The sequence below is a fragment of the Siphateles boraxobius genome, unplaced genomic scaffold (genome assembly GCF_051911475.1).
Source record: "Siphateles boraxobius isolate OS27281-9 unplaced genomic scaffold, OSU_SipBor_1 9, whole genome shotgun sequence".
NCBI lineage: Eukaryota > Metazoa > Chordata > Actinopteri > Cypriniformes > Leuciscidae > Siphateles > Siphateles boraxobius.
Genome location: NW_027509219.1, coordinates 24,543,377 through 24,557,115, shown reverse-complemented (window position 1 = coordinate 24,557,115; position 13,739 = coordinate 24,543,377). Strand labels below are relative to the sequence as shown.

Sequence of the window (13,739 nt, the reverse complement as noted above, 5' to 3'; positions counted from 1 at the left end):
CACGTTTGTATCTATTTTTCTGACATTTTGTCATTGTACAGTTTCACTGATTCTCAATCGAGTGGTGTATGTGCCACTTTTTGTAAACAGGAAAATGTATTCAGGTATATTTTATATTGGTGTTTCATTTTTTGCCAGTTTAATGTATTAGTGTTTCAGTTTACTCAGAAAAAATCCATATACATTTATATATTTATATATACATTTATACATATATATATATATATATATATGAAATGCCAGCAGAGCTGATGTTTTAAAATAGGGTTTAAAGATTTCTAGATTTTAAAACCATCTCCATAAATTGCTTAACTGATTTTAAAGGGTAACTAAACAATAAAACAACTTTTTTTTAGTTAATGATCTGTGGATGGAGCTTCATAAATGCTGTTCATTGATTCGAGTAAATTTTTTGACATTTGGGTTTAAAGTGTTTTAATTCTATGTATGGTGTAAAAACGTCTGAGTGCTGCCCTCTTCAGGTTGAACGGTGGCTACTGCAGTTGAATTTTCCTATTGGAAGTTGTGGTGGTGTGTGATGTAATCAGGCACCAGCTCACCACGCCCTTGTCTACAGAGAGATGCATCTCAGGTGCACGCCCCCCCTCCGCTGGGCTCTGCCCACTTTTCCAGCATTTTTCAAATATTGCCAGTGGGTGGAGTCAGGCTCTGACTAGGGGTTTAGTTACCCTTTAAACCCTCAGGTTTTAACCTATTTGTAAATTCTATCAGGGACAAAACTTTGGTGGACCACAGTTATTGAATGTTTTTTAAATGGGCTACAATGGTCCATTAAATGCATCTATAGATTCGCTACAGTATCTTCTTCATGCTTGGCAGACACACACAGACAGCTGACCTTCAAGGTCAGGCCTTAAACACTGATAAAAAAAAAAAAAGCCAACTTGAACTCTGCCAAAACCAGGAAATTACTCTGGAAAAGAAAACCACCCTAAGTTAATTTATCACTGCATGTGTGAAGCAAACATTTATGGATCTTTAGTAAGGTAATGTATTAGAAAAGGAATGAAGACACCCTGTTGTATCTATACCCTTAACATATCTTAGCTTGTTTTACATGCTATGTTTTTTATTTATTTATTATTTTTTTATACATTTAAAATATTTTAAATTCATCTGTTTGTCTATTCAGGTAAAGCAAAACAATCTAGAAGCATCATCTGACAGTATTGATTATAACATTACATTTTTACATTGACTGACATTCCAAATAAATAAGCAAAAAATTGACTATTAATCACTTTTTTTTGTTTTAAATTGTGATATTTGTTTTGATGCCGTATTTTTTTTCAAGTGTAAAGCTCTCCTCTTCTGTAACTTAAAAAATTTGAGTAATTAACATCTGATTTATAATCTAATCACATTGACCTTTCTTCTGGGCAGTACCAAATAACCAATAAGGATTATGTAAATATTTAACCTCTGTATTAGGCCTCAAATGCTTTATACCAAAGGACTCCTACAGACCAAATATCATTTATCATATTTAGCTGTTGTTTTTCCACCAGATTGCCCAGAAGAAAAAAAATCTCTGATAAAAATAAATAATAATAATAAATAAAATTTAAAAAATCAGTACTAACAAATATTGTTCACAATATTAAGGATGGTGAAACTGAGACTACTTGTGATAAATCCACCACAATGTTTACAGTGTTACCAACATATTTTCCTATAGTGAGAACCAGTGGTTAAAGTGGGATTTGGCCGATTCAAAAAATGTTGTACCAGTAACCTCAAAAAAGGCTGGATCTGCTTTGTCACTGTAACATACTGTAGGCCTATGTATTGCTGTTGCTGCCCGTTCTAATGTGAATGTTTTGAATAGGCAATTGTAGAGACCTCAGTGCTTTTTGACTGTAATATGTGTTATTATGGTTTGTTTTTGTCACAGCAAAGGTTAATCATTTCTGTTTACTCTTCATTTGAAGTAGTCATGATTTTTTTTTCTGTGAAATAAATGTGACGTTAAGTCTAAATCTTGTCCTCAAGTCTGTGAACAGCAAAACAAATCCAGTTTCAACCAGATTTATAGGCCTAAATGTTTTTTACCAGTGTATTTTTTTCTCTCTCCAGATAATTCGATCATGTGGTAGCCTACCCCAGCCTGTAGGCCTACGCACACATGAGTTACATCACCATCATGTCATGTTCTTGTAACCTCATTTCTAAATCATGTAGCATATAATGCCAATAATTTTGTGGTTGACTTTTCCCTCGCCGTGTTGGTTTCCCACCACAGACACAGTCAGAACATATCAATAGAATTTGAGCGCCGTTTAAGAACTGAAAAGAAAATGACGCGATCGCACTTCAATTAATACAATTTTATATTTGACAGACAGTTTTAGGATAGAAATATTAAACGCCATACAAAAATACTTTAGTCTAATTTCAATTTTTTAATTGAAATTAGGCATATACATTTCATTAATTTCCATTCATAAGACACAAAGATGGGATTAAAAGCCTCAACTTTCATAAACAAGAGCTCAAGTCTTAGCACAATTTACCCGATTCGTGTAGCGGAAACATAATGTTGTAGAAGCCGTTTTCATAGGCATAAAAATGTGTATTGTGAATGAATCTAAGAAACCAGTTACATATCTTTCCTGGTATATCCTTCAGTAAATTAACGTGTAAGAAAATTATTCATAAAACATAAATATCAGTTGACCCAATGTTTCCTTTGAAATTTTTTTTTTAACGAAAATTAACTAGAGCTTTTTCCGGCTATAGGGGAGAAGAGATGGGGCAAGGTAAGAAGAGAGAGAAAAAGAAAGAGATCGAGGGGAGAGCATGATAATCTACTGCCTACTTATCTACATGGTTTTAAACTTGTTATCCTTTCTTTTTTTGCCCTTCAAACGTCTTAAAATGCACATAGCCTATGTTGGCTAGATCAGAGAAATACAAGATTTCTTGGGGGAGGATGCCCCCGAACCCCCATAATTATTTCAAATTTGTATCTCGATGATTTTAAAACCCTGCGGCCCTCCGAGCGGTCCGTCTTTCTAGCGTTTCTGTTTACATTAACGTTACACAAGAAACGCACCAAGCTGAAAAGGTGCTGATGAGGAGTTAATGATAAAACTCTGCAGCGAAATTGAGAACTTATGACTAACTTATAAACTTTATAACTTTTCCCAGTTTACAGTTGTACAAAGTTTTAATGAAGGTGACTCAATGTAAACAAATAAATAGTTGTTTTTCCGTCCCATTTCGCAGAGAAAGTGAGCTACTCTTGCAATGAGCAACTGTGACCACTGGGGGACGCTGTTGATACTTATTTCAACGTCTTTGGGCGTTGTGTGGGTTTGTCCTATGCCAGGGGTAGCGTCGGTGCCGGAGAAACGCTGTCCTGTAGTTTGGCTCCAAACCCGAAAAAAAAAATCCCATGCAAGACATCATCAAGACCTTGATTAGCTGATTCAGGTGTGTTTGATTAGGCTTGGAGCTAAACTCAGCAGGACATTAGTGGCTCCCGACGTTTCCTCTGTCCTATGCATATTAAATTGTAATATGTCACATTACTTTTTTTGTGTATTTTTTATCTCATAAAAAGCAGCCTTTGTGAGCATAAGCTACTTTTAAAAACATTCAAAATCTTACTGATCCCAAACTTTTGTATCTATCTATCTATCTATCTATCTATCTATCTATCTATCTATCTATCTATCTATCTATCTATCTATCTATCTATCTATCTATCTATCTATCTATCATATTAGGAGTGTCTTGTATGTATATATAAGACACTGTCCTCATATTCTGAGAATGTGATAGTTTAGTTTTTCCAACACAAAGTAAGAAAAAAGTCTTCATTACTCTTTCCTCTGCATTGCATCAATATTGCTGTTCTGACTGTATTGCAGTTTGCAAGCTTTTGTCTGTGACTCAAAAGTAAGAAGACTTTGATTAAATTGAAAGAAAACTGAGCAATGAAATATTATATGATTTTGAACTAAATATTACTTCTGTTTTGTAATCTGTTTCGCACAACCAAAAGCAATTGTTGGTCGGACTGTGCGGTATATTTACACAGTGCAATTCTGTTCTCTATTGGAACCTTGGCACACGTCAGGAAGGGGAAAAAAGGGTTGAGATGTCCTGAGCCCTCGAGAATCAGGGAAATGTGGCCTCCCCGGGAGCCACTGCAGTACCTACTCTTGTTTTTTGATTGCCATGTGCCTTGAATACACAAGTATATGACAAGAAAGTGCAATGGAAAACTTTTTTTTCTATCCTTAAACTGGCATCATGATTTAGTGAATCAGAATGAAACTCACTAGCATTTCCTGTCTTCTATTCGCGGTGGTCCATGGCTCCGGTTGCGTTGTTTTTTGTACCCAGGACCTCAGTCCAGACCCTGATTTGTATGTTAGTGTACTCAAGGGGCCAAAACTAGTTGCCACAGCAACTTTGTTGAATCTCTCACGGACCCCCGTCCCCTTCCACCCCCTCTCAGAACTCTGTGAAACAAAACAAACATTGTCCCTTAACAAGGCGCGGAGAGACAGCGTTCTGTTCAGAAGTGCAGGACATTCAGGTCATATTAGTCCTTCCTCATTGAGTTTAGTCTGAGAATAAGAGAGTTCCCGCATACAGGACACTCACCACTTTCTCACGTATGCTGAGGGTGTCTTGAAATGGGAAGCCCTGGATTCACCTCACCAGCCTGTCATTTTGGCCATTCCAAAATAGCTCTGAAAGACACACAAATATTTGATGAGTGCATCCTTCAGAACTGAAGAAGTGTCAGTAGCTGGGGTTCGAGTTCTGAGACTTTCATCTGTTAATGCACATTTCAGTGCAAAATGTAAAGTGAACTGACTCTCAAAGGAGCACACATTCTTAAAAATGAAGGTTCCACGAGGGTTTTCGTAATGCCATAGAAGAATCAGTGAACCTTAAAGAAATTTTATTTTCTTAGTGTGAAGAATTTCTTTAATAATCGAAAGAAACTTTTTCCACTATAAATAATCTTTTGTGCAATGGAAAGTTTCCATGGATGCTAAAGGTTCTTCATGAAACCATAGAGAAAGAATCATTAGTTTGTTTTGACATTGATATTTACAAATTTGTCTATTTCTGAAGAAAATGTGTGTGGTGTTTGCCCCTGGGATTGGGAGAAATCTAACCTATAATAAAGTAATATTAAACATTATTTTAGAATATATTACAATACATTCATTTAAAGAAATGTTTGGAAAACATAAATATGGAATAAATATAAGTAATGTCTTACAATCTTAATTTGATGTATTGAACCAAAGCAAGATCATGTGGTGTTATATTCTCTGTAAAAAAATTATCATGATTTTAACGCTAAAAGACTATAAAAATGCTAGTGATAAACAGTGAATTGGTTTACAGAAAGTTTCCGTTCTATTATATGGTGAATAATTGTAATATCGAACCGTACATTTAATGTAATTTTACTGTAAAATACTGTTAAATTTACAGTTCTTTAAAAGTGAAAAAGAACATCATTGTATAATTTACAGTGAAAAATGACATTCCCGGAATTCCCTGTATGACACTTCATGTAATGTATTTTTTGTGGAAATAACTGTTTCTTCTTAGTTTTTCAAATGTACATTTAGATTTTATGTTAGAGATATATTTTCTAATGTTGGTAAATTTGATGTTTATTGAATTTTTTAATGTCATGTGTGTTACCATGATGGTGTTTAGTGTTTGTGTGAATGAGACTGTGCACCTTATGTAATAGTACGGACCTTCTCAACTTGTGGAAAAGCTTCTTGTGATGAGTTTTGATTCATCATGTGACTCTCATCACCACTGTGTTCGGTGGTTGTCAGTAATTATAAAGGTATAAAACAGATATTTGTTCTTCAATATATTGGTAAATTAACATTATATCAGTTAATGAAATACAGTATTTTACTGTTAAATCTGTGATCTGTAAAACCTAAACCATTGCTACCATATTTGTACGGTAAATTTCAGGCAACCACAGCTACTGTTTTTTTCCTACAATTTTTATTTTTTTACTTATGCTGTGACAAATCATTTTAAACCATGCATTTTGTACACAGACAGGCTAAATTACAACGTATAGGCGTTATCTGCATTTGGTAGTGCATCTTTTGAATTAGAATGTTTTCTGTAGCCCTTAGCTTAACATTTTAAAATATTCGGTCGTTTTGTGTTAGCCAAAAAAAACACAACTAATCTAATCTTGAGCCCAATTTATTTTCTCAGCATAAAGAGTTCTGGAGCATGACAGCAAATATATGTTTATCGACTGAAAGATGAGGTGGGTATGAATGGGATATGACCGAATCCCTCCATCTTAATTTTTCTCTTGACCATAGACGGCCCATCTCAAAACATTTAATTACTGGCTATGCTTTTCTTAAAAGCATATCAGACATTTTCACTATTCATTAAATTCTGTAGGCTAATTGAGTAAAAAAAAAAACATTTGAATTCACAATGTTGCTATTATGACATATCTTCAGTTATAGTATGGGGCCTATGGGCAATTATACTGTATATTAATATGCCTGCAAGTTAGACCTTTTAGATTCTTCTCTTTTACTGGGATTCTGCTTAGTCTGTCATCGGTTATTCAATTATAGAAAAACTAAATTGTCAGAAAACCATTTAAAAAATGACACTTTTAAAAAATATATAAATATCAGTAAGAATGATATCAAAAGTCATTTCTACATTCTCTACATGTTAAATGCAAACTGACATAGTCCTGGAAGTTACCTCAATAAGAACTCATGACGTACCACTGACTGTTTGACAGACCGCATTGAACAACTAATGTGAAACTGTCATGCTTAATCGAACAGTGAAACAAGTCAATTTGAATGCAATTGAATTTACATGAATTAAATATCAATTTTACTTTCCAAATCCAAATATGAACGTCAGAATTACCTCTGCTAATGTATGTGTTTTGTTTAAATCCAATGATTTACTGTAGTACAATGCTTCCTGTCGCGTTGACATGGAGTGTTCTGAGGAGAGATGTTGATTTGTGGCACAAACTTCATTACAGGGAACAGAGCCTCGTCTGTTCTCCTTCAGTCATTATGGCCAGTGAAGCTCCTCTCATAAAGCCCTGCTCAACTCTCTAATGAGGCCATTCTCTACCTCTCTCACTTGTCTTCTGAATCCTTGACAGGCTCTGAGTGTTAGCCAAAACCACAACCCCCCCGCCCAACTACCCCAGCAGGAGCACACATGTTGGTCTAACCCAGACATTTGTATCTTTGATCCGGTTTATTATCTTTCACGGTCGACAATGTCAGATGATCAGTTTGAAGATGAGTTTTTCTGTAAAAACACTTCTTTTATATGAGTAATGACTCCTGAGTGTCTAAACTTGCTTCCATGTGCACTGGTCAGCACACCGACGAACATGACAAGCATACAAACGTTGTACTATTGATAAATTCTTTGATTCCTACATTGACAAGAAAAGGTGACAAATCCAAGTGGGTTTTTTGTTCACATTTGGCCATTCCGGAAAAACACGTGAATTTTTTGGACGGTATCTTGGCAACTCAGCCGTAGTCTGGGCATTGATATTCACAGTAGAAGCTTCCATCTCCTTTTCAGAACAATAGGAACCTTATGGGAATGAACAAACCAAGTCTGCGAGGACAAATCTTCTCCCTCAGGCCTTGATGGACATTTGAGAGATTAGTACAACTCTTGACACTATTTCTTGCGATATCAAAGATGAATGAGACTACGTCAATTATTTAAAGGCATTTATTGAATAAAGTTTGATAAACTGTTTATGAACTTTTAAAGAATTTGCTTATGAAAGCAACTATGTGCAAAAGTTTCAATAGTCCCTTGGCGTGATTCGCCATTCAATTTCTGTCTTTTCGTACTACCACACTACATAACAGGGCTTGAAAAGTTTGCTCAGGGTTTTTGCTTTCAAAAATGATCTATTTACATTCTAATACAGTGCTTATATACAGTACAGAAGTTGACAATCAACAATGTAGAAGAATGGTTCAGTGGTTATGAAAAAGTGGCATTAATTGAAATAAGTGATAAATAACATTTGCCTGAGTAACAGACAAATACTCCTTACATTTTTGTTTCGGAAGTTTTCCTATCATATGAATAAGATTATGTGTTATTTGTGATATGGTAGTATTCACTGCATTTCTGATCTCACAGTGTTTAACTAAATATTTATACACTTGGAGCTATGTGTAAAATTGATATGTGTCTGTACATAAAAGTAGGAGTGTGGGACATTTTACAAGTAGAGACCCTGGTGATATATTAAAGAGATAGTTCATTCTGTCATCATTTTGTTTTTCCAAACCTGTACAGTATGCTTCCATTTTTCACTGTTTTTGTCCATACAATGAAAGTCAGTGGGGTCCAAAACAACATTGAACCCCACTGACTATGAATTTGTATGGACAAAAAAAATTGAGACATTTACAAAAGATCTTCTTTTTTGTTCTACAGAAGATGGAAAATTCATAGAGGTTTGGATGGTGTGTAAATGATTGGGTGAATTATTCATTTAAGACTTTATAGGTACATTGAGCCATCCTGAGATATAATGTGGGTGGGGGGTGGGGGATAAAATTAAGAATGAATTAGTCTTCAGATGCCAAGCTTAGAACCTAGATCTGAAATGTTGCCTGAAAATGTTGATGTACCCACTAAGTTTGTAACTAAACCATGTAGAATTGCAAACTGGCCTCAGATCAGAACAATGCTAACTTGCTCCAACATAACAGTAAGAACTGCAAATGTAAAGATGGCCACTTGTGGACGATGGGAAGAAGATAGGTTGCAAGTGTGGTTCCATGATGTCATCACTTAGGGACAGGATCCCCCTACTCAACTTCCAATAGACAAAATGGTTGAACTGTCCTTTGCTTTGTCGAAAAAAATGGAGGAGACATCATTGGTGGTCTTGAGCTTGCCTTCGGCGACATTTTGGGTGGATGAAGAGTTGCTTGGTTGGCATTCTTCACAGCAGCAGCAGCAACAGTCCATGAAGGCCTGTCCCAAAGATTTACATAGGCAAAGCAGCAGCACTGGCGTCACGGACGACTTAAAGAACAGGAAAAACTGGTTTATGAGGGCCAGAAGAGAAGACACCTCCTCAGACACCTTTATGGGAGCGTACGCCAGGGTCAGATTGCAAACATTCTCCGGCAGTGTACAGACTCCATAGACCACCGCTAGAGCCATGACTGTGCAGTTGAGCTGCCGTTCGACCTGGTGAGCGTGATGAAGCTTTTGTTTTTTGGACAGGGATCGCTCCTCTGGCCGATTGGGAGAACTTCCGCTCCCGCCGGACACGTGACAGGTGGCCAGTTGACAGAGCAGGGTGAAGACAACGGGTAGACAGAAGTAACAGCCAAAATACCACCACATGCGTGCGTCGTGGTAGTTGATAATGAGAGAATAGATGGATTCAGGGAGATCTGGATATGGACTCATGATGCAGGTGTCCACTTGGTCACCCAGAGTAGGTGAAGTCACCTGATGCAGCTGCCACAGGAGCAGTTCAGGAGCTGCAAGCACCATGGAGCCAATCCACACCACGGCCAGCTTGGCCAGGACCTTTTGACAGCGCTCAACTCGCCGAGTCTTTGGCAGGGAGCTTGTGGCAGCGTAGAAACGGTCAATGCCCAAAGCACACAGACTGAAGGTTGTCACACCAAGAGATGTTACCTGGAGGGTGTGCAAAAAAACATTATTGTTATAATAGATGTTTGTGTTTTCCATTATTTTATTCATGAGATACAGTAGAAATTAATTAGTAGGGATGCACACAGATTAAAGTTTTCTTCAATATCAATAAAGCGATAATTACTTTGGATCTTGACCAAAAACAAATTCACTTAATGTTGCAAATAAATGTTGTGATGGTATTTCGATCAAGAGGTGCATGGATTTTTGGTTAAGACCTTGTACTGACAATGCAAGAGTCAAGCACTCTGTAAAGTCTACTCCAGGACATCCCAAAGACTTTCAATGAATTTAAGGTCTGGACTCAGAGGTGCCAATTAATGTGTGATTCTTCATGCTCCCTCCCAACCATTCTTTCACAGTTTGAGCCTGAATCTTGACATTGTCATCCAGGAATATGGCCGTGATACATCTTTCTACATGCTGGCTTGAGAAATGAAAAGCTATACGTTCCATCAATTAGGGTTAGAAGAACTGTTGCCAAACATATAGCATGCTACCTACAAACATAATAATCACTGCAATAATGATTAAATCATTGACTCTTAAGCATTTGCATATATAAATCCAAACAGCGGTACATATATTTGGATTATTATAATAAATAATAATCATAGATGTGCATGAAGATTTTTAAGGATTTTTAGATATCTTACCTGGTCGTTTATAATTGGTAATTCTGCATGTTATATGAAAAAATTGAAGTTAAAGATAAAAGGCTAGATTACATGGTTTGTAGTGTTAGTAATCCAGAACTAATCGTGTCTCTGGCACTGGATAAACTTTGGACACTTTTAAATTCTTCAGGTAAATTAGACCATGTGAAAATGATCACAATTATAAGAAAACTTAAGATATGGGCCTCACCTCTATGTAAGGCACAACTCTGCAGGAGAAATCCCCCAGCAATCTCTTATTGGTGAGTTCGTTAAAGACCACCACTGGTAAACAGAAGCACAACACCAGAAAATCCCAAAAAGCCAGACTCGCAAGAAAGTAGTTCCACGCGCTCCTCATGAAGTAATTTTGCCAAACAATGCACATTACTGCCAGATTACCCACGATACCGAGGGTAAACACCACAAAAGCCAGAAAGAGAATCCCATAGGCGCTGTAAGAGCTGTCATTGATGGGAAACAAAGGATTGTGGATTTTTGTGATGCTCCTTTTTGTTGGATTGCTACTAGGGACATGTTCAGCATTCATGTCAGTATTGTTTCCAATTTCAGCCAGTGAAGAATTGGGCACATCTGTGAAGGGCAAAGGACTTGTAGTTTGTGTGTCCATGGATCCTTTATCTTCATCTTCCACAGTGACAACGTCTTGTTGCTGCGTGCTTTCTTGTGAATCATCTTGATCAAAACTGTCCTCTCCTACAGATGTATGGTCTTGCTCTTTCTGCCCTGGCCTTCCTCTTTTTTCTTCTGAAGCCCAAGCAGTCAGAAGCAAAGCCAGAGTCATAAAATAAATCAGTTTATAATCTCTCATCCCCATCTTCAATTCACAGTCCAGTAATATACAAATCAGAGTAAATCAGCACCTAAAACAGACTGCAGAGGCTGAAGTGTAGACCCTGGTGAAGGCACTGCAGCAGTTTGGGATCCCTTGTGCCAAAAGGCTCTGTTTTCTGCAATCCTGTTGGCCACAGAGCAGCTCTCTTAGCAAAGCTATGGATGGCTGCTCCCACTCAATAGGGGTCTATGGAGTTACACCCCCTTTTGCTGTTGTCCCTCACTGAGTGATGGGTGTGATTGCCCTCTGCTGGCATTAAAATTATATTTTAAAGCACTATACTTTCACTATAATTATTATTTACTGCACAATGGTCAAGCTGTGGTGAGTTCAAGAGACTACAAATCTATCTATCTATATAGATGCATAAAACATAAATATAACTTTGTGTTTAATCTCAATCAACATGTTATCTGTTAAAGAGATAGTTCACAGACAGAACTTAAAATTCTGTCATCATGAATTTCTCACCCTCATGTCGTTCCAAACCCGTAAGACTTTAGTTCATTAATCTTTTTGATAAAATCCGAGTTTTTGGTCTCTTTATAGACTGCTACACAATTGCCACTTTGACGCTCAGAAAAGTTTATAAAGAGATTTAGTCCGGTTTATTCCAAATTTTCTGAGGAGACGCGATCGCTTTGTAAGAGGAACAGATTGAATTTTATTAACTTTTTGAAGCGTCAATGTGTCAGTTCAGTTGTGTAGCTGTCAACGGAAAAACAGAAAGCACTCAAATTTAATCAAAAAAGATTTTAGTTTGAGTTCTGAAGTTGAATGAAAATCTTACGAGTTTGGAGCTACATATGGGTGAGTAATTAATGACAGAATTTTCATTTTTGGGCGAACCCAACCATCCCCATGCGATATAAACTGTATCGTATGGATACATTTCCCTTAGGCTGAAAAATGCATTTTGTGATGCAGTTCCGGTTTTGTTCTAGTGAGGGCGCAGTTTGCAAAATAATGCAGACTGCAATAATCATGCCAGTGAGGCCACAAGCATTAAAATGTGTTTTCCATGTTAAATGGACACAGTCAAATACACTGTGTGCTAAATGTTTCAGATACACATTTTCAAAATCCTTCTGTTGGAGTAAAACAGTTTGCATATGTAGGTATAATGCTTAGTAAAGCAACGCCAACAACTTGAGTATGAGTGTTGCTAGTGATTCTGAAATGTCTTCCACCTCTTCCCTTTTGGGTTGTGCATAATGTATTTGCATGACATCATTCATTCATTTTTAAATATGCCTAATACCGAAATCCATTAGGTTACCAATGACATTCACATGCAGAAAACAGTTGGTCAGCTCAAGATTATTTGCTAATTTAGGTATACACTTAGATATACAATTAAAGCTGCAAGCAGCATTCAGCGGTGTTCAAGCAGTTAAGCCATTTAAGATTTTTAACCACACAAGCATCGAAAGACATTAAGTTTTATGTAGCAAGCATTTAACCACTGACATCATAGATGGAATAGACCATGTTTTAGCATGATTTACCATGTTCCAGTATGAATTACTATGAATCTAGCATGATTTACCACAGTTTACCATGATATACCAAGTTCCAGTATGATTCACCATGATTTACCCTGTTCTAGCATGGTTTACCACAATTGAACACATTCCAGTATGATTTAATATGATTCTTCTAGCATGATTTACCAGTTTACCATGATTTACCATGTTATAGGATGATTTATCATGATATACCACATTCCAGAATGATTTACCAGGATTGTAGCATGATTTACCATGATTCATCACATTGCTAGCATTATTTGCCATGATACACCATGTATCATTATACATATACTATGTATTATTTACTATGATTTACCACGTTTCTATCGTGATTTACCATGATTTACCACATTGCTAGCATTGATGTGAAGTGTCAATAGCAATGACGTGATACACTTTGATAAAAAAATGACTGGCCATTATACTTATTCAGGGCTCCAAACTAACTTTTCCACCGGTTGCACTGGTGCTACCGACTTTCTCAGTTGGTCGCACCAGCATATGATTTGGTCGCACCTTTTTTTTTTTTTTTGCTACATGCCATGGGATTAATCAATGCATGCTGATGAATAGTGGTTTTAATGGACCAAGGCTAGCAAAGGCTTTCTGGGTTACAGCAGAAATACCTGTAATACATTAATTATCATTGCCAAATTTCAGGATTTTCATGGATTTTGGACAGTAATTTTAATCTGTAATTTTAAGCATTTTACATTTGAATTATATACAATCTATCTATTTACATTTGAATCATATTCTATCTATCTATCTATCTATCTATCTATCTATCTATCTATCTATCTATCTATCTATCTATCTATCTATCTATCTATCTATCTATCGGTCTATTATCATCTTTCTATCTTTTAAAAATCATTAAAAATTCAAATGTATGCATTACATTTTAAAAGATTAGAGTATTATAATAAACTGATATAGATTTTTCGTTAT

General features: G+C 36.4%; 1 protein-coding gene across 1 annotated transcript; it reads right to left on the bottom strand.

Moving 5' to 3' along the window:
* Window positions 1-7,764: 7,764 nt before the first annotated feature.
* On the bottom strand, window positions 7,765-11,404 carry gpr37l1b (G protein-coupled receptor 37 like 1b). The gene is made up of 2 exons (XM_077222769.1): window positions 10,612-11,404; window positions 7,765-9,726 (listed from the first exon to the last, which is right to left on the bottom strand). The coding sequence occupies exons 1-2, from the start codon at window positions 11,236-11,238 to the stop codon at window positions 8,884-8,886; spliced, it is 1,470 nt and encodes a 489-aa protein (XP_077078884.1). The 5' UTR covers window positions 11,239-11,404; the 3' UTR covers window positions 7,765-8,883.
* Between the last annotated feature and the right edge of the window lie 2,335 nt (window positions 11,405-13,739).

Coding starts and splice junctions, on each gene's coding strand:
- gpr37l1b (XM_077222769.1), bottom strand. CDS start 11,238: ATGGGGATGAGAGATTATAAACTGATTTATTTTATGACTCTGGCTTTG. Junction 9,727..10,611: donor GAGTTGTGCCTTACATAGAG/GTGAGGCCCATA, acceptor CACACCCTCCAG/GTAACATCTCTTGGTGTGAC.